The sequence below is a fragment of the Choloepus didactylus genome, chromosome 9 (assembly GCF_015220235.1).
Source record: "Choloepus didactylus isolate mChoDid1 chromosome 9, mChoDid1.pri, whole genome shotgun sequence".
Classification (NCBI taxonomy): domain Eukaryota; kingdom Metazoa; phylum Chordata; class Mammalia; order Pilosa; family Megalonychidae; genus Choloepus; species Choloepus didactylus.
The window spans coordinates 122248202-122269562 of NC_051315.1; the positions used below are offsets into that span (position 1 = coordinate 122248202).

The 21361-nt window shown below is 38.9% G+C and overlaps 1 protein-coding gene across 2 annotated transcripts in view; it reads right to left on the reverse strand.

Moving 5' to 3' along the window:
• The window catches only part of PID1 (phosphotyrosine interaction domain containing 1), a 219926-nt gene that overhangs the window by 99877 nt on the left and 98688 nt on the right, over positions 1 to 21361 (reverse strand). The window contains exons 1-2 of one of the 2 annotated variants that reach the window (XM_037850185.1): positions 17692 to 17715; positions 15172 to 15318 (exon numbers count right to left, since the gene is read on the reverse strand). In XM_037850185.1, the coding sequence (XP_037706113.1) occupies positions 15172 to 15318; positions 17692 to 17694 (150 nt within the window). In that variant the 5' untranslated portion in view covers positions 17695 to 17715. Of the gene's footprint in view, positions 1 to 15171; positions 15319 to 17691; positions 17716 to 21361 lie in introns of those variants that run through there. The other variant, XM_037850186.1, reaches the window with a different exon arrangement.

The following is a 21361-nucleotide window of genomic DNA, read 5'->3' on the forward strand; positions in this document are numbered from 1 at the left end:
CTAGTGAGGAACAGGGACCCTCGGTCTCATAAAGTGTAAGGAACTGGATCCTGCTAGGTAAAACTGGATTACAATGGGCCCTAATCCAGTGTAACTGTTGTCCTTATAAGAAGAGTTAAATTGAGACAAACAGGGAGAGAAAATAGCCATGTGATGGAGGAAGACAGATAAGACTGCAGCCCCCATCAAGAGTTTGATGACAACTTCATGAGAGACCTTGAGACAAAGGTACCCAGCTAAGCCGAATTGAGTTTCCGGACCCACAGAGATTGTCAGAATATAAATGTTTGTTGTTGTAAGCCACTAACTTTGGGATAATTCTTTACCCAGCCATACATGACTAGTACAATCTAGTTTTCAGATTATTTTTCTATTTTCTGAGAGTTCACTGTTTAATAGATAAAGAGAGTCTTTTTAAGAAATTTAATATTCTTTCTTCTTGGGCTTAGCCATAATTAATGCCACTCCCCACTAATTCCCTGTATATAAAAATAACTTCTTCTGCTTCTTTATGTAAATTAAAGATAATGGACTTTTTACCCTCTATTTAAAAAAATCGATTAAGGATCAGCATTTTCTCTCTTTGATTTAAATCTATGGCTGCTTATTTTGAACCTCAGGGGCCTAAATTGACTAAGGAATGCTATTTGATCCCCGGAGAAAATTCAGGTAAATTTTCTGTCAAAATTATCAACACTGCTTTAAAATAAAACTATGGAGAACAGCAGTGATGGAGAACATTAAGTAGTGGCTTAATACATCCTATGCCTACACTTATCACACATCCTTTATGATAAGCCTGTTTCTCTTGGAGAAATGAGCCATAAACTAAAGTCTATGCAGCAGAAAAATTCAAGTCCCTTAAGGCAAGTGGGTATCTCCTATAATAAGCTTTATTTTGCTCACAAGTATGAAAGAAAAATATAAAGGGAGGACAAGGAAAGATTTTTTTTTGTTTTCTTATTTTATTATATTTAAGAGTTTTAATAAATTAAGTTCATGATCCTTTTTCTTTAATCACAAAATCTTTGCATATGTCATCCATTTCAAGTAAAATAAACTGAACAAGGCAATGCCTTTTGCCAATTCTTCATAAATAGCTTCTCTGTTTAACACATTTGAGAAGATACAAGGAATAAAAGGGCAGAGCAGCTAGAATGATTTCTGTCAAATATATTATGCATATTTGTATGGGTAAATACCTTACTTATGATGTATGTGTTGCAATGAGAACTGGAGGCCCTGAGTGTAGAAAATAAAGCATCATCACTTTCCCTTTTATCGTTGTTTACCATAAAGCATATTTAAGTTAATTTCTCATAGTAAAAATGACATTTATCATTTACCAGAGGACTAGCTTTTAATACCAACTAGAATTCAAATCAAGTACACTAAAATCCAGTCTGATGCTTCCAATTAGATGTTAATGGTTTCAATACAATATTTTCTAAAATGAACAGCCTGAATGCAATATACTCTAAAGTAAATCAATCTTCCAGTGCTGAAAGACTCACAAAAATAAAGTAACAATGAAGACAAGCAGACAGAGCTGTGTAGGAATGCAGGGTGGGCTTCCGTCAAATGCATTTGTAGCAATTTTGCAGGTAACTGAGGCGCCATAAAATAGGACTTAGAGTTATGCTTTCTAAAGTGAAGCACTGAGCTTGGCTAATTTGTAAATAGATGCACACCAAGACCATTAGAAGCTGCACTGGATGACTCCCCATTTGTTCTGTTTTGAGAAACTGGAATAAAGCTAAGGAGAGATTTTGCAAGAACACGAGTAAACCCATCAATTGTTTGCTACATAGAGCAGACAAAGCTTCAGGGCCGGGCAGATATCTAAAGAGGCCAGAAGAAAATGAAGGAGCACAGATTCCCTCACACTATGCCCCATGGAAAGCACTGGACTCTCAGCTAGTGGAAATGAGTAACCATGTTCCTGGACAAAAGCCAACAAGATACCGGAACCCTGGAGGTTAACTGGCAGCAAAAGGTCTGTCACCTCCATTGTCAAACCAGAGCAGAAAGCAGCCCCTGCCCTCTCTCCAGGAACCTCTGAAGGTGAAAGGAAATAGGGCGATGTTCACGTCTGCAGGTGCAAAGCAAAGGCTAGCCCAACTGGTTGTACAAACCGTGTTATTAAAAAAACTCAGTACTTATAAACATTTCACTAACCTTTAATCTATGCATGGTTTTTCTCCTCTATCTGTCCATCACCAAAACATGGTTGCATTCCCTGCTCTTCAATATGTTTCCCAAGAAGCTCTAGCAGAGTTCCCTAAATATTCTCTTGGTACTCACTAAAAATACTCATTTGGCCATTGGGTGATCCTTGTACAGAGACTGAAAATCCATAGCCTAAGTTCTGATGCTTTTACATCACTGTGTCTCTGTGTATAATGTGTATAAAGATTTCCTCCTCAGCAAAACTAGGATGCTGTCTGTTGTTTTCTTGTCCCCAAGCTTCCATTTCCCCCTTCCCCACAGGAGCATACCTGATTTCCCTTAGGGAGTCTGGATAGTTCTGTGTGAGCTAACCACACACCTGGCTCTGTCCCAGCTAAACTACCCCTGCTGCCTTCCACCCCACTCACCAAACTGACTGGTTTGGGTGGGGAGGTCCCCAAGCTGGTCTAACCACAGGGAACTTCTGGGCTTTTGCTGGATGCTAGATGGATGAGATACAGGATGTAGGGATTGGAAAATAATTAGAGAAAAAGAACAGAGGGAGAAAATGGGAAATGGGAAGAAAAGGGGAGGTGAGAAAAGGGAGAGAAGGAAGGGGGAAGGAAAGAGAAAAGAGGAAAGCAAGGGCAAGAAAAAGAGAGTACAGAGAGAAAAATAGTTTCCTTATACTAAACCCTCCTTTGGAATACAAGTATTCTTCATCTTGCTTTAATATCATTGTCGAGGCACTTAGCCTGTCTTCAGCCATACTTAAAGGAAAGAAAACAGGATACAGTGTCCCAAAAGCCACCTTCTTTACATTGATGGTGTGATCATTAGCCAATGAGTCAAATGCTGAAGTCTAAAGACAAACCACTACAGATCAATGAGCTACATGAAAAATCAATATATTGTGCAAATTCAATGGAAATACCTTTTATTCCTTTCATAGAATCTGGAACTTTCCATAATGCAGCAAGGGCTGATCTTAGCATCTTTCTCCTACAGTAAGAAGTGCTATAACCTACTGACAAAGGAAAACTCCCAAGTCTACATACCCCACCATTGAAAAAGTCTCATCTGCTTCCTGCAAAGAAATCTTGATCTAGAAATGTGGAGTTTGCCCTAGGTAATAAACCAATCTGGCTACAATGACTGGCTGCTACCTGTCAAGAATTCTCAGGGCCACGGCCAAGTGAGATGAGATCCATTTCCTTTTGATTTCTTTAACATCCACACCAGTTATTATGATTTCATCCTTATCTTTCCCACAATATAGTAAGGAGCAGCATGTTTCAGGAGGATTGGCCCAAAAGCCTGAAGTTAAATCTGCTTTTCCACAGGTTTGTTAAGCACTTCCCTCAGCCTAACATGGCCTAGTCTTTCTCACCTGTCACACAGGGGATACAGGAAAAGAATTTGGTTAAGATCAGAACAACTGGCTGGGGCCCATCAATTTCTCCTTCAAAACCTCGGCAAACAGCAAGGAATGTTTTGGGTGGGCTTTTTTACAAAGCCAAGAAGCAGGCTCAAGCTTCTTAGCATGGTAGTCCGGGACCTTCATCTCCAAAGTGTGCTGTGTATATTCCAGAAGGTGCACGACAGAATCCCCTGGGTTGGGGATAGAATATATTACAATTTCTATTTGTAGTTACTTTTTTCTTCAAAACTACAAAATACAATTTCAGTATCACTAATGCTTACTATACAGACTGACACCTGCACCCTCAGCCCAACCTTGTCCCAGGATGGAGCATCATATGTGGAACCAGAAATGTCCTGAGGAAAGCAGGGAGCTCCCCAGTGGGACAGGAGTTGACGGGGATGTCCGTTTCAAATGGTTTATGGATGGCAAAATCTGGCTTTAACAAAACTAAGCTGAGATTTCTGCAAAAAAAAAGTAGATTTAAGATAATAAATGTACAAGCAAACAACAAGCAAGTGGTGGAGCTGACATCTTCTCTTGGTATATGTTCTTTCTGCCTCATTCTGGGAAGAAACTGATGATCCAAACTGATCTGACAAAAAGCCAGCCAAAACAAATGAAATTATCATAACCATTCGAAATTTGGTTTTAGATACACTATTGTTAAAGAAGAGCCTTGTCTAAACTAATAGTAATATAAAGCCATCACAATGAACGTGATATATATATATAGATAGATGTGTGTGTGTGTGTGTGTATACACACACATGATACGGTTTATTTCCGCTTAACTCATCGTTTTAAAATCTCCGTTTTGTATTTGTTTCAAATATATATAATAGTGACCAGTATATAGATTTATATAGATTTATCCTACATATTAATGTTTATAGTCACAAGTGGATAAGCGCTTATTTTGTTTAATGGGTTATAAAGTTAAATATATATATATATACACATATATATGTGTATATATATATATACACAGAGAGAGAGAGAGAGAGACTACTAAGGGATCTCAGTGACAATGAATAAATGAACCAATTATTTTTTATACTAATAGATCTTTAAATCCCCTTCCTTTGGTTTTCTTTTTCCCAGAATGGCTCTAGAATATATGGCTAAATAGAATCTTCTCCCTCCCTACTCTTCCCTTTTCTGGGAGGGGACCCTTCCTTGGATAAGTGAAATAAGGATTATATTGGTATAGTAAGATTTTTTGCTACAGAAAACAGTCATTTGTTATCATCAAGATAAAGGTTTGTTTGTCCTGTAGAAGACTCACCCTGTGGGCCCGCAGGCTCCCTTTCCTTACAGCTTCCCCCTACCCCGACCCCCAAACCAGCTCCTGTTGGTCGGTCAGGGCCCTGGGGCTGCAGGGAAGACCTGGGAGGAAAAAGCTTTAGTAAACCTTTGGCATGAGAATGTGGAAGAGTGACCAGAGGAGAAGGAAACAGCCCAGGCAGCTTCTGAATGACTATTGAGTCTTTGATGAGAAAAGTGAACACCTGTTTTGGACCATCCCATGAATCCACTAATAATAAAATGTTCTTTCTGGTAATGGACAGCACCTTTCCTACCCCACCCCCTGCCCCCCACACACACAAAAAAAGAAATAACCACAGCTGGGAGTGACATATGAGACCTCTAACACTGTTCATAAGTGACACAAAAACAATTTGTAAAGAAAATGCATGAACCAGTCACTGTGGGGAGGGTTGGGAGGGGGAACTAATTTCAGAAGGCTCTTTAGCTCACAGGGTAGCTTCCCTGGTTCCCAGGATGATGACGTTCAATTTATCCCCATTACTTCCTGATTATTTTATAATTCCTTGATTTGGCTTCTGAAGACGCCTGGTGACTCATAACCACCAATCTGACTAATGTCTCATTTAGAGAACTCATACGCATTCTTGCTAAGAAATGAATATATAATTTTTCAATAAAAACAAAGAAAAGAACATCTAGCACCCCAGGGAACAGATCTGCACCTGCTATCACAGTGGCTTTTACATTCTACTTGCCAGGTAGTAGGGGGCTGAAATATCCATATGCGTAGTAAGAAACAGCGATTCACATAGAAAAGAGGATTTTATAACCCCAGGTTTTTTATTGCCACTTTGACATCTATACCTTGTTTGCTACCATTTTGTCTGTAGTTCATTGATCTTTACATTCAAACTAAAGGGAGCTGTATTTGAACACTAACAGCGTTTTGTTTATACGGCACTGTTCCTGCAAAAAGTTCAAAGTACTTTATAATGTCTTCTTAAAATTGAAAGTAAGTTAAGAATTGCCATTTTCATCTTAGAAAAAGATATCAAGCAAGGAACATTTATATGGCAAAGAAAAAAATAGCAATTGAGAGAGAATTTCTAGATAAAGATGGCAAATTTAACTTAAACATTTATCTCCTCTCCTTCCCAAAACCCACTACATTTATCATAATGGAAATGTATTAAATTATAAACACAAAAGAACAAGATGAGAATGTTAGAGGCTTCAGCAAAGATTCAGAAGCTCTAGGAAGCCAACATCCTCCAATGAAAGTTATGCACAACTTGTATTTTGAACTAATCTATCTGTGTTATGTGTCTTGTTTCTCAACTGGTTCCTCAGTTAGGAGAGGAAGTAAGGGATTTTACTTAATGTTCCCTAAAATACCAAGAAACAAGAGTCTCCAAACTGAAAAGATCTACAATCTTCCATAACCATGAAATTTCAGAGCACCAAGGACAAAAAATGATCCTAAAAGCTTCTAGAGAGTGAAAAAATGTTAAAATTAAAGGAATATTAGACTCTGAATCAAACAGAATCAGATTCCTCAACAGCAAAATGGTATGGTGGAATTCAATGGCAGTGCTTTCACAGTTTTGAGTAAGAGTTACATGCAACCTATATTTCTACATGGAGGGGAAAAAAGTGGGTAGGGTTATTATAGATTTAAATCTTCATATATTAAAACAGAAAGCCAAAAGGTAAGATCTAGAAATGGGTGAAAACATAGTATTTGCAAATATGAAGGTAAACATAAGAAGAACTACTAAATGATTACAGCTGCCCTCGAATGTGAGGGAGGGGTAAAGAAAGGGAGAGCTAAACATATTGTGTTTAATTTTTCATTGTTATTTGATTTTTTAAATCTATGCAGGTATTGTTTTAATAAGATTTTTAAATGTAAGGCAAGAAGTCACTTGCAAAGAAAGTACTGGTTTATATGAGATTGTGTTCACAGTCTATATTTAATGCTCTTTTTTGCATTCAACAAACAAAAAATTAAACAAGGTTTAGAGAAGCAGGCAGGCTACTGCTGTAATATTTGATTTCCTCAAGACAAATGCATCTAATGTATAAAACTAATAGAACACTGGAAAAAATGACAATATAACAAAAAAAAGTTGAATAGAAATTAAACATGTAAACCAGAGAAAATCCTCTCAAAGCTAACTTCTCATATTTAAGCATTACATTTTTATAAACCGGATTTTGGTTTGAAGTTCTCATAATCTTCTAATACTTTCTAAAAAGTTTTACGATCTCTGATGGAAAATACAAAATATATTATTAATGAATTTTTTTACCAACTTAGTTGGTTTACTGTGCAGTGTTTCCATAGGTTGCCTAACAAATAAGGTCTACCACCAAAGAACTACATTTTATTCACAGAAGTCATCCAAGGAAACATGCAGAATAATTAACATATTTTCTAAATAAATGAACTCTAAATTCAGATAATAATCACACTAAATTTTCAGAAATAAACCAAGGTATTTCAAAGAAAAAGTGTCTAAACAGGAAACCACAAGGAGAAAAATAATTCTCAACAAGGGACTTCTCTCAGACACGTCCCATATCATTTTCAAAATTATCCTTAAAGCTTTATTGGAATGGGGGGAGAAACATTCATTAGCATTCCCTGTGGTTATATTATCAGCATTTTACAAACATGGTGTTTTGGTTTGCTAAAGCTAACGAAATGCAATATACCAGAAAAGGGTTGATTTTTACAATAGGGATTTATTAACTTACAAGTTACAATTCAAAGGCTATGAAATTGCCCAAATTAAGGCATCAACAGGACGATACCTTCTCTGAAGACCGGTAACCACTGAGCTTGGGCTCCTCTGTCAGATAGCAAAGCACATGGGACACAGCTGGTCCTTCTCTCCCAGGTTCCTTTGCTTCTAGCTTCAAGCTTCAGTAACTTCCTTTCTCAGCTTCTACGTGGTTCTCTCCTTTAGCTTCTGCCTCTCTTAGCTTCTCCAGGTGTTTTATCTTCTTAAAAAGGACTCCAGTAAGAGGATTAAGACCCACCCTGGAACACTCCTCAACTGAAATAACCTAATAGGTCCATACACACAGGAATGAATTAAAAGAACAAGACCTTTTCTGGAGAACGTACAGCTTCAACACTCACACATGGTTTAATATGTCACTATGCTGCACCATAACAAACTACAAATGTTCCCCATTTTGTTTAAGAGAGTTGTGATTTTCTTTCAGAAATTTTAATAAAGAAATAAAGTAGAGAAAACTGGCTCAGCATAGGAATAAGATACTTCATCTACAGATCAGTTTTCCTTGTTTTTATATATTTTTTTTCTACTAGCTTTCTGAATCCTAATGAAAGAATTTTTTTAGGCCCAAGGAATAATAAATTTAATCTAAATAACGATTAACCATGAGCACTATATTTATTTTTGCTTGGAAATTCTTGCTTTAAACAAAACCATTTTTCAGAGACTGAAAAATGGCCATCCAAAGATATTGTATTTAATCCCCAGAAACTGCCAATGTTACCTTAAAAGGAAAAAAGGTCTTTGCAGAGGTGATTAAATTTAGGTCTTGAGATGCAGAGATTATTCTGGATTATCCAGTGGGTCTTAAATCCAATCACAGGTGTCTTGGTGAGAAAGAGACAGAAGAAGATTTGATATACACAGAATAGGAGAAGGCCAAGTGACCACAGAGGTGGAGCTGGAGTCAAGCAGCAATAACTGAAGGCAGGCAGCCACCAGAAGCTGCAAGAGACAAGAGACAGATTCATCTCCCACAGAGCCTCTGGAGGGAGCGGATCCTCAGGACACCTGATTTCCATCCAGTGACCCTGACTTCTGATTTCTGGCCTCCAGAACGGGGAGAGAATACATTCATATTATTTTAAGCCCCTAAGTTTGTAGTAATTTGTTACAGCAGTCACCAGAAACTGATACACCATCCTCACAAACGCATTTGAACAAATCTACAGTAACGCTGAAGTACGCTGTGGAAATTCACATCCTAGGAATAAGATCCCACTTAGGACAGCATGAGAAGTGAGCAAATGACACCACGTTGGGCACATGGGGCTCTTTTCCTACAAACACAGGTCCTCTGGGCTCTCTGGCTAAGAGTTAGCCTCCAGGGTCTAGTGCACATAAAGGCACACGGAAGAGGACACTGTCCACAAGCTCGGACTTGGGCTTCCTACTGCAGATTTGTAGCTGGCTCCAGAGAAGTCACAAATGAGATGGAAAAACATCACTCTCCTTGGAGCTATGGAAATTCTGATTTGGGCAAAAAGAAGCCAACATCTAAGTCGTGAATTCCAGAGGGAGCTGTTTTCCATAACATTCCATTTACAATGGAGTTTCTTACTGAGAATGTTCCAGGCAAACTTCTCACCCAAAGAGATTTTTTTTCTTCAGTAATGTTTTTAAAGCTAATTACTAAAGTAATGCTTGTTCATTATTGAAAACTTAGAAAATAAGAATAAGTAACAAATAAGAAAATTAAAAGTTACCCATTATCTATTATCCAGGGATGATTGCTGTTCATATTTTAATGTAGATTTACCCAGCCTTCTAGTATGAATGTGTGTATATTTATTTTATTTTTATTTTACTTTGCCAAAAATATGGCAGGAAGAATGATAATCTTCACTTTCAACACTTTTGTCAGCTGAAGTTAAGACAGTTCCCAATATGTAAAGTGTTTAGTTAACAAATAACAAAAGTGAGCTCATAAAGGATGAAGGATATTGCTGAAGCCACCACAGCGGTCAGTGGAAAGACCAAACTATAGTATTCAAAATCTTAATTCAGTTCTCATGGCCAAGCAGTTTATAGTAAAACTACAAATAACATATCCTTCCCTACTAGGTACCAGAGCAGTAGAATAAGTTGTCATATCTCAATCTTATATACAATGACCAATCCTAAAAATTATACTGGTGCTCCAACTGCTCCTGAAGTTACATCCATTTTGTCCCTTTGACTTTTCCAAGACGAGAACAGGGCAGTTAGAAGGGTGAGCACTGTGAGGAGGATGAGAAAGGAGGAACAAGGCAGAGGATGGTTTGAGTGCCTGGTGGACAGGATTTGAGGATGGCCTGGAAAGCCGTCAGTCCAGAAGTTTCTCGCAAAGACAGTAATAAAAAAAGCATTATGACTTATAAATCATGAACTCCTTGGAAACTGTTTGGCTTGATGGTCTCTGCTCTGACAAATGAGAAGACGGCAGCAGGGTCTCACACAGAGCTGTAAACCCTGGAAGGCCAAGAAGCATCCTGGGTGAGAGCAGGCTTCCATGAGCTGCTGATGGGCCTGGGGCAGTGAAGAGTGAAGGGACAGAGGCTGCTATCTGTTCACCTCCCAAGCAGCAGAATGAAGACCCAGGACACCTCAGCATGGGCAGTGAGGGGACGGAAAGGGAGGAGAATGGAAAGAAACATCCCATGCTTAATTAGCCCTGTTTACCATCAACACCCAGAGAGAAGCATTACCCCTGGAAGCCACCACTCAAGACACAGACTAAGGACCCTGAGCCCACCCAGCTTTACTAAGAGTGTATAAAGTAAAAACAGCCATGTAAATCCAGAAAAAAAAAGGTGGGGAGATTCAGGACCTTTCCTTCTTGAGCCTTTTACCAGCATCTTCCCTTCATATCCCTCCTTCAGGTTAATTTTACTTCTTCAACTTATAGCAATCCTTACACTCAGAAATGGCCACCAATCTTGGGGTTTCATAAAATGTTTTAAATAAAAGATACGTGATATAAAATGTGCTAAACTTCCAATGATGTGCCAGCTTATTTGTTAGATAATGACTGCTATTTTACTTTAAAATTCTAAGCACCATGAAGCTGGGGACCATTTGTACTGCATCTGCCTGGCTCTATGGGAACTCACTGGGCATGCTGTGTTTTGTTCTATATATTATTTTATAAGACATATATTTGCAAGGTACAAATTCTCATCATAGTCTTGTCTTGTCTTTAATTTATCCAAGAAAAACAAATTTGAGAACCTAACTAGTGCATCCAAAATAGGTTATATGTTACTTTTAGTATACTTTCCCTGTGTTTTCTGATTTTGCAATCAAAATTCTAATCCATGTAAACAAGATAAAATATTTGAGTCTCAGGCTTTGGGATAAGAGGGTGCCTGGGATACACTGACCCCCATTTCCCCTGCCCCAGCCCATGAAATGTGCAGAAACTAAGATCTGCAGAGAAGAAACAACTGGCTCCAAGTCACACAATACAAGAGATATCAAGAGATATCTGAGGATGGAAATTGAAACCACTAAGTGGAAGTCAATTTTAGTGGTGCAAGTCCAGGCTATGGAGTCAGAATGCAAAGTTTACATCCAGACTCTGCCAATTACGCCCCGGGTGCTCTGGGACAGGCTAATGAACCCCTCTATGCCTCAACTAGCTCATCTGCAAAATGGGGCTACAGTTGGGACTGGCACCCTCAGGCTGTCATGAGGATTAAATGGTCTACAGCATGCAAAGTGCACAAACTGGCGCTTCATATGCTTAAAAAACATAGGCTCTATAATTATCACTGTTACCGTACCATTGCTAGGTTTTATCATCATCATCATTATTCTCACCATCTCATGAAAGTTTTTGAGAACCTCAGTAAGTAGGCCTGGAAGTGAGTCAATCCAAAGGAGGACAGTGCTCCCTGATGGATACAGTGACAAACTCAAGCAGTACCTGTGACACACGAATCCGATGTGATGACATCCTTGGGTATTCGCTTCCTGGTCAGCAGGGCAAACCCATTCTGATCATACAGGTGCGAGCCCCCAAATACCACTTACACCCTATGCCCCACCTCCCAGGGTGCTTCTCAGTTCATATCACTCGTATTGCTCTTATCACATGCCACTCTGTGGGGCAGGCTCTCGAGCTCAAAGTATGGTCCATGCACCCCTTTCACCTAAATTACATGGTCTATATTAAAGTGCAGACCCCTGTTCCCCACCAGTAGGCTGAGTGCCTCCACCAAAGTCTAGGGAAGAAGGCCCAGGAATCTGCCTGCCAGGGGATTCTGATGCACACTCAAGTTTCAGAAGTACCTATGATTCATTCATTTGGGTACTTGTCTTATTTCCCCTACTTGGCTATATGTAAGTTGTGTTACCCACATACGCGTAGCTTGACTCCTGTCTAGCATGATCGGCTGGGCAGGAAGATTTCCATGAATATCAATAAAATCGCCACCTTGGGTTCCATCATGCCATGCAGCAGACACGTAGGACTGCCTCAGCAGCGACAAGCAAGGTTTGCCACTCCAAAATCAGATACAGCAGCTGACACTCGAAACAGCTCCAGCCAGGGCCTGGGTGGGAGCGTCCTAATGGTGTGCAGTGGGTTGTCCAGTTAAATAACTCCACTCCAGAAAAAAAAGTGGAGCACAGAGAAGAACACACAAAGACCGGGGCTGGCCGCTGCATGAATAGCTTGGCACAGCAATTCCGTCTGGACCCAGGGAGAATACAGATCAGAGGGAAAATGGGAATCTGAGATGAGCGGGGACCTCAGCTTTGCTAATCACAGCCCATTTTCAGCCCTCCCCTTCCTTCGCTTCCTCCCGCCTCTCTCCCTCCACAAACTCAAAGTCATGCAAGCACAAGTTGAGAGCTGTTAGGAAAAAAAACCTAGTACTGTGTGAGGTTGGAGGGTCCTGTACCCTGGCCCTGCAGCTGGGACTGGGCTACATTGTGCTCATTATTCCTGGCAGGAGGGAGTCCCAGGGAGAGTTCCCTCTGCAGCTGGCATTTTGTGTGCTAAGTTATCCACAGGAATCAGAGATGAAACACTGGACTTTGTTCCTCCTGGTGATCGGAAAGAATCAGGGGAGGTCTGGGGATTTTACACAGACCTTTCAAGGTTCAAAAATCTAACTGTTTTTGTTTGTTTTTTAACAAAAGAATATGGCATTGTTGTAGAGAAATAAAAGATGCAATGCCCATACGTTCACAGTTAAAGTTTAAATGTATAACGCTTACAGCAGACAATTTGAAAAATTGCACATTGGAGGTTTTCTTCCTTCAGATAGACTCATAAAGCTGGAAAGTACCTCAAGGGATGTTGGCGGGGATCCCCAACTTCAGGATTATGATTATCTGTGCCTGGAATATCTTCAAGATTTCTAGAGATGGAGAGCTCATAAATTTTTTATAGGGCAGTGGAATGTGTTTTTCACCTTGATCACAGAACTTCTTCGTTGTGTCCAACTGAAATCATTGCTGATTTCCCTTTGCCGAGCTAGCACACATATTGATGCCCTTGCACCCCTCACCCTGTTAGGCACACAGTTCTCAATTCTTCCTGTGTTTTCCAACACTGTTTTAGAAGTGAAATAAAGGAAGAGGACCTAAAGCAGTACAGAGAAAAAATCACTCTGTGAATCTTGAACCCTATACTCATTTTCAGAAAAATGATGGCATTTAGACTCCTAGCAAACATTACCTAATATATGTGTGTGTATGCTATAATAATAGTATACTATATACCAATACCATACACACACAATGAATGCATATATATTTCCTTCATATCTGGATTGGATTGCTAGGTCTTTTAAATTTGTAACAGCATTTCTATTCCTTCCCATTTTAAACCTACCCTGTAGAGATTATCAAACTAGAGCCTCCTCTTATATGTGAACTTCACCTTGCTTTTAAGGGACCAATTTCTCCAGTAGGAACAGAATTCAAACTGACCGTAGTAAATCTTTTAAGGATTGCTAACCTGATTGGGTCTCATGACCCTTTCAAATTCAAGGAGTATTTTTATAATTCCTTTATGTCTTCAATTAACACAGAGCATTAAATAACAGGTGAAGCTAAGCCACTGGCAACTGCTCTTTGGGATTTGGAAATTCACCTTAGCAGACTTACCTTTAAAATTTTTTTTTTAAATAGAGTCATACAACTCACTTATCATCCCTTGGATGGTTCTCCCTCATAACTGGAACAAAATCTCAACTCCTTACTGTGGTTCTCCCTCATAACTGGAACAAAATCCCTCATAACTGGAACAAAATCTCAACTCCTTACTGTGACCCCTGACTGCTGCTTGCTCCCATCACCCACCACAAACTTTCTCAATGTCCCAGGCACACGGGCCTGCTCCTTGCTCTTCTAAAACTCACCAAGCCTGTTTCCACCTCAGGGAATTAGCACTTCTTGTGCCTTCTGCCTGAATGATTCTTCCACAAATTCTTCACACACTGCTTTCCTACCTGCCAAGGCCCCTTTACGTGTACTATCTGCTCCCCCTCCCCCAACTAGCAGTTAAATTGCACGAGTGACTGGCTGCTCTTACACAGTTCTCCCATTGCCTGGCAGGGAGTGAGCTCTCAATAAGTATTTGTGGAGTGAACAAATGCACGTGAGGTTTTGCGCACAAAACCAGCACCCAAGATGGTGACTCCAATCTGATCACAACCGCAAGGTAACTGGGAAGGGGTAGAATACACTGTCAGGAAAGACCCATCAATCTTTGCCTCCCTAACCTAGTCAGCAATGGCGAAAAGAGTATATCCACCAGGTTATAAAGGAGATCCATAAGTGAACATATATCTTCCTGTCCCTTATTTTATTTTCAAGACATTAAACAAATTTCTGAAGAAAAAATATGCACAAAGCCTATTTTCTTTGTTACGTCTACAGAGATTTACCATTTTCACCAACTTGAGAGAAAAGAATATAGTGTGAGAAAGAATCCAAAAATCTTAAAAAGTATACATTTCATTTCTACTTTTTTTTTCCATGTCAGCATTAAACATCACATAAATGAAAATTATTTCTTTATGGATGCTGAGGCATGAATATTAGTGTAAACTTTAAGAGCTGAAGCAAAGCAAAAGTGCAAAATTACCCCCAATGGATTCAGAGAGGACAGCTGTTGAGAAACTCATTTGTTTGCTTTTCCCCACATTCTTTCAGATATGTTTTGTTCAGGTTGCAAATACAAAGGAAGAAATTACCATTGAGGACAGAAGGACAGAACTTTTCTTATCTCTGGCTGGAGACATATGAAGAGAATATTATTTTACTCACAGCTACTAACATCTATTCTTTAATGTGTGCCAGAAAAGGATGGAGAGTATTGCATCATTAAGAACAAAGAAGGCATGATATGGATTCCTGCTATTATCATTTGTTGAGCTTATTTTGTCAGTTGTTTTGTACTTTCATTCTTAAAATAAATATTTCCATTATGAAACAGATGTCTTTAAGCCACACAGTCTCTGGTCTGTCCCACCCAGAGAGCCTCTGCTGGCCTGAGCCACTTACCTTGCAGCCGCTGTGAGTCCGTGTCTTCATCAGTGGCGTGGTGGTACACAGCTCGATGGCCTCTGGTTCATGGAAGATGACCGCTGGGAGAGGTTCCTTTTTCAGTGTTAGGACATTCAATTTAGACTTCAACATGGTCTGAAAGTGCTGAAAAGCAGAGGAAGAGATCACAGATAGTTAAATCATATGGAATTAGACATGGTACAATTGTATGTCAAACCAAGTAGCACAATCTTTGTTTTTTTAATTGTTTTACTAAGGGAGGCCAAGAGACATTTCATAAGATGCAGGTGAAAACATTCAGGATGCTACTAAACTAAAGTGAAACTGGGAAACAGTCAAACACCAGTGTTTTCATGGCATTGTTTCCCACCCTTCAAATAAAGGACTCTGCATTTTCACCTTGCACTGGGTCCTCCAAATTATGTAGCCAGCCCCGCACACACGTCTACCCGCTGCTGCCATCCCCTGCTTTATTATTCTTACCACTTATCATTACCTGGGATAGTTTATGGTTATTTTGTTGATTTCATCATCTGTCTCCTTCCACTAGAATGTAAGCACCATACGGACAGAAAGTCTATTTTGTTCCAAGAATTCCAAGGACCTAAAACAGTTTTTGGCACATCTTAGGTGCCCAACAACTATTCGTGGATGGTAATGACGGTAATGAAATGAAAGTAAAATACTCACTGCAAATATAAAATCTCTAAACCAGGGCTCACAGACTATATCTGCTTATACCTCATCCAACTCAACCTTTCTGGACCTGCTATTGTTTGTGAAATGAATAGTGGACCAAAAGAAGTAAATGATAGCACGCATACAGAAGTGCATTCAATTAAATATAATCGCCCAAAAGAGTTCTTTAAAATGTCTAAACAATCATTGTACAGGCAGTAGAGGTTTGCAATTTGTGGCAGGACAAATCCTTTCTTTTAGAAGCCCACATAGCCTCCATTAGAACACCAGTGAGCCACCAGGATGGTCTTTTTATGTGTCAACTTGGCTCGGCTACAGTCTCCAGTTGCTCAAACACTAATCTAGGTGTGGTTGTGAAGGTATTTCATGGACATGATGAAAGTCCATGATCCCTTGATTTGAAGTAAGGGAAATGATCCTAGATAGTGTAGGTGGGCCTGATTCAATCAGTCGAAAGCCTTGAGAGCAGAGCTGAGGCTTCCAAAGAAGAAGAAATTCTGCCTGTGGATGCCAGCCTCAGCCTGTGCCACGAGATGCAGTCTGCCCTTCCTGGTGGCCTGCCCTATGGATTTCACAGTTGCCTAGCAGGCCCCTCACAATCACATAAACCAATTCTTGGAATAAATCTCTTAATATATTTTACCCATTAGTTCTATTTCTCTGGTTGACCCCTGACTGGCTTTTAGGATACAAAGTTGCCAGCCCTGATACTTTTTAATTAGAAGTGAGACTGGCCCTTACATTTCCCAGAAAGTGTCGATTTGTGTTTAAAAAGCAAAATGTAAGAGCAAAAGTCTTCATATTAATCTGGAAGTTTCTGCCTTTGCTCCTAATTGACTCTCGTCCGGTGAAGGCTGCTGGGTTTGGGACTTCCAAGGGGTTGGTGTGGGCTGGGAGGAGCAGCAGGGATCACTGGGGAGTGGCCTCTGTGGGAAACTGGGCCAGGACACAAAGAGCAGAAGGGGAGAGAGGATGAGAAGTCAAGGTAACGAGCAAGCTGGGACACTCATCCTGTCTGCCATTTGCCCAGGCTCTACAAAAGGTACATGAAATGGAAAACCAACTCAGTCAGACCTTTGCCATACAATAAGTTCCTGAAGGTGGCATGAGAAGGAGCCAAGGGTGGTACAGCCACTCTGCCTGGATGTTCTGAGGTGGCTCCACTTTAAACATCGGTCCCCAGTGCTCTACTGTCACTGTTGTCAGACCAAATGTCACAGCTATTGATTCCAGTGGCTGAACACACAGAGGGACCGGAAGTTGCCAACTGGTACTCATGCTTCCCCTTGGATTACTTGGCTGGGGAGCCAAGTAAAATAAATAAACAAATAAATGGGGGAAAATACTAAGTTGGGGATAGGAAGATAACAGAGTTCAAATTCCAAATTCAAAATGCCATGTGTGATGAAACCTGAGCTACTTAACCCTGCAGAGTCTCAGCTTCCCCAGCCAGGCAGGCAAACACGTGTTCTCTGATTGCTTCTATACACATTTACCAAGCACCCACGTTCAGACACTGTGGCAGCACAGCTGGAATGCAAATAACATGTAGTTTTTGCCCGAAAGAATTTCTAACATTCAGCAGAGGCTAAGTCAAACGATGACTGAAAATCTGTATAAGAAGTTCTTTAGAAGAGCTCAAAGAGAAGAGGCTAAGATAATATTTAAAAATGAAATGGAGGAAAATTATTCCTTTTAAAAAAAAAGCAATAAAAAAACTTTCTTGTGAAAAGGTGAAGGTAAAGAGGGAAATAAACTGTGGATTATCTGATGAACTGCCGAGTCTACAATAATGCATATCTTTTTGTGGTAAATTACCATTTTATGTAACTCTGAGTTGCTCTTGTATGTCTTCAGTGGTACAGCTATGGCTCCTTCTGACGAGGACACTCTTCAGTCTCCTTCCTTTGGAAAGCTGCTCCCCTACTCTACACTGCCTCGTAGAATGAGGTTAGTCCCAATTGCCACTGGGAAAGAACATGTGACACAGGCACTGGCTAAACACCAAAGTACCTCATGTCCCTGGCCAACGGACTTGGTTCAGAGGAAATTAGTTCCAAAAATTTGTTCAGGATTGCTGGAAAAGAGTCTGCTGGGAGCTTGAGATATGGGGTTACTAGGTTGGGGTGAGGTGGGTGCAGAAGTCTGCTGATGTCATGCCTGAAAAGGCCAGACTGAGAAGGCGGATACCCAGAGCTGAGCACTGGGGAGACACAGTCTCGACACTCTTCAGTCCCTGGATCCAGCTATGTCTCACGTAGATCCACCACGGACCCACTAAGAGGGTGAATCAATAAGTTCCCTATTATGCTTATGAGAGTTGGAGTTAGGTATCTGCTACTTGCAACCAAAAGAGTTTCAATTATGCAAATGACCTTTTCATGAAAATTCATCCGTGAAAATAAAATGGAGCCATTAACCAAACTTTTCAAAAGACTTTATAAATTTGAAACTGCAGAAATGCATGCTAACATTATCTTTGAAAATGATAAGGAATCCTGCACTTACTTATTTGGAACAGGCTGAGCCCTACTGATCAAGTAATAATCTTAAATGGAGATTATAATTCCCAAGTTATCCACATCTAAAATTAATCCCCTATAAGCAACTGTCAAAATGAAATGAATTCCAAGCCTCAAGAGACAGCCAAAATTACACCCAATTAATGCTCTAGGTAAAACCCAGGCACTATATCCAGCTCTATGGTAGCTATCCAGCCTCATACTTCGGTCTTCAGTTTTCTCATCTGTCTGCTTTAAAATGCCATGCTGTGCCATGTAAAATATAGCATTGCTTGCACTTTGTGTGGACAAACAATTGCAATACAGTCAACGCAGCTTAAAATAACACAACCCAGCAGCATTATAAAAAGGTAACCAAAAAGGAATCTGACAGAGGAGTTTAGAAAAAAACTGCTGCTTCCAAATGTATGGCGTTCCATTATTAAAAAAAAAAAAAAAAAAAAAAAGTGTTATTCATTCTTTATGAAAGGAAGTAAAAGGTATTGTAGAAAATTAGGGCACTACCCCAGACAAATTAAACCAAGCTCAGCTTTCTGCATTTGGTGCTTTATGGGTGATCCCAAAATAGAGCCTCTAAATCAAGCCTGATTATGCGGATGGGGTAATCGCCATGCCCTGTATAATTTTACAGTTGGCACTTCCTACTTCTATTCAGACATTAATCTCTGCCTGTTTAGAAGGCAGTGATTTACATATTTTACCAATTTAAATTGGGTTTATCTCACCTTTGTATTGATTCTGTATTCAAAATACAAACCATCTTTGGAAGACAAATCCTACTTCCCCTTTTTATAAAAGAGCTGAAACACTATCCTCACTCAAATTAGAGGGAAGGCATTACAATTTTAATCCTTGGTCCATCTTTGCATTTTGAAGGCTGACAACAATGGTCAGTTTTAACTTGCAAATTACAGATTCAGTAATGCCCCAACCAAGCTTCAAAGATATTCCAAATGTTCATCTTGAGAGAAATACAAAGAACAAGTGGGTGAATGAGAATAATGGGAAACTTATTCTGGAACAAGTAAATTCTTATTACTGGAACAAATGTTAATGTGTGCACATATCCAAAAATCAGTAGGGCTTTGACATCCTATTCATAATTGCATTTCATTTTACTGCCTTAGGTATATGTAAGATTCATTGGAAATCACTTGTGATTTCCTATTTTCTACCATTTATTTTGAATGAGGTACATTCTGGCCTCCAAAATGAGAAAACAAACAATTGCGAGACTCTTTTGTTTAGAGATCTTTAATAAGATCCTTTATTATCTTTAATATATATTGATAGATTTCTGCTTTTAAATATTTATCCTAACATTTTCAAAAAATGTCAACGTAATAGTAATGAAATATTTTTTCAATTAAAGACAGCAAATAATTTGTTACATGGTTATTAGAAATTATATGAATGAATAAAAGCAAATACTACTCAACAAAAGTCCGCTTTCAGTTAAAGATTTTTAATGTAAAGCTTTCAGTTTTTTTTTCAATCCTTTTTAAAAGAAAGTAAGATTGGATAATCTCCCCAAATCTGGCAGGCACAAACAAAATTGAAATATTTAATCTCTAAGATTAATATTTTAAAGCAGTTTATGTCAATCTGGTATCTCAAGAAAAGAAAGAGCCACACCAATTTAGAGTTTATCTCTTACTGTGTTATTAAAAAAAAAAGTTCCAGTTTAAGTTTAAAGACCTACATCCAGACACTCATAAATTTAAAAGGCTGTCTCTTTCTATTAAAGTGATGGCTATTATTAAACTAACTGAAAATACTTATGTTCACACACCCAAATTTATTCATTCAGTTTTGATTATGGAAGCATTTCTTTTGAACATCACAGATTCTCATGTGGGAGAGGCACAGAAATAACTCCATACCCACAGAGTTTGCAAAAAGCCCCCAGGATTTGTGAATTTGTGAAAGGCTCAGTCAGGGGAATGAATATACCTACCATGTATATGGTCTATATATAGTATATGGCATATATATGGTATATATATGGTAAATGTGTTATATAGTATGTATATGGTATATGGTATATTATATATATTATATATGGTATATATAATATGTATGGTATATATGGTATATATACACAAACATATATATACATATATATGATTATTTTTGTTATTGACCTTAAATATACATACACATACATATACATACACAAGAATATTGTGCTGTGTTCCCAGTTTATGTAGTTTCTGTCATCTTCTAAACTATTTTTTCTACATGTTGACAGTTAAACAGAATTTATTGTTAAACATGGATGCAAGCTAGCAACCCAAAAGCATACAGATACTTTTGTTTGAAGCACAGACTGCTTTATGATTAAAATTTGAAGTAGTATTTAATAATTTAGATATGTATCATTAAAATTTTTATTTCTACTTCTCTCAAAAAAAAAAAACCCAGAAGATAACACAAAAGCAATTCATATTCTCTCATAGCAACGATTAGTTCCATCTTGTTGCTTCAACTAACCCTATTTACCTAAGGGTTTTGCTTTACAACGCGCCATGGTCTCCTTGTCCCCACTGCTAGATTTCTTTTTTGATACTGAAAACAATGGCCAATTTTGGAGTCATTTTATGCCTTACCAAATTCATTCCTGTACATCACTTGCTTGACCCCTACAGGCATTTGAATTTGCAATCCCTGATATAAAATGGCAAATGCTAGGAGTATAGAACAAAAATGAAAAAAATTCAGGTACATCTGAATTAAATCATATCTACATTTAAATTATGAAAATTTAACCATGAGAGAGCATGAGTGAGTGAATAACAGGAGTAATAATATAAATAGGAGAACACATCTGACTGCCATTCCACTCAACGAGTGTGTGCCAGGAATAAGCCCTGAGGATTCTGCTCTTATCTGAGCAAGTTCTCCCCACATAGTCCAGGTGGTATGTATCTTATGGCACTAAATATAATTTAAATGTTTAAATGCAT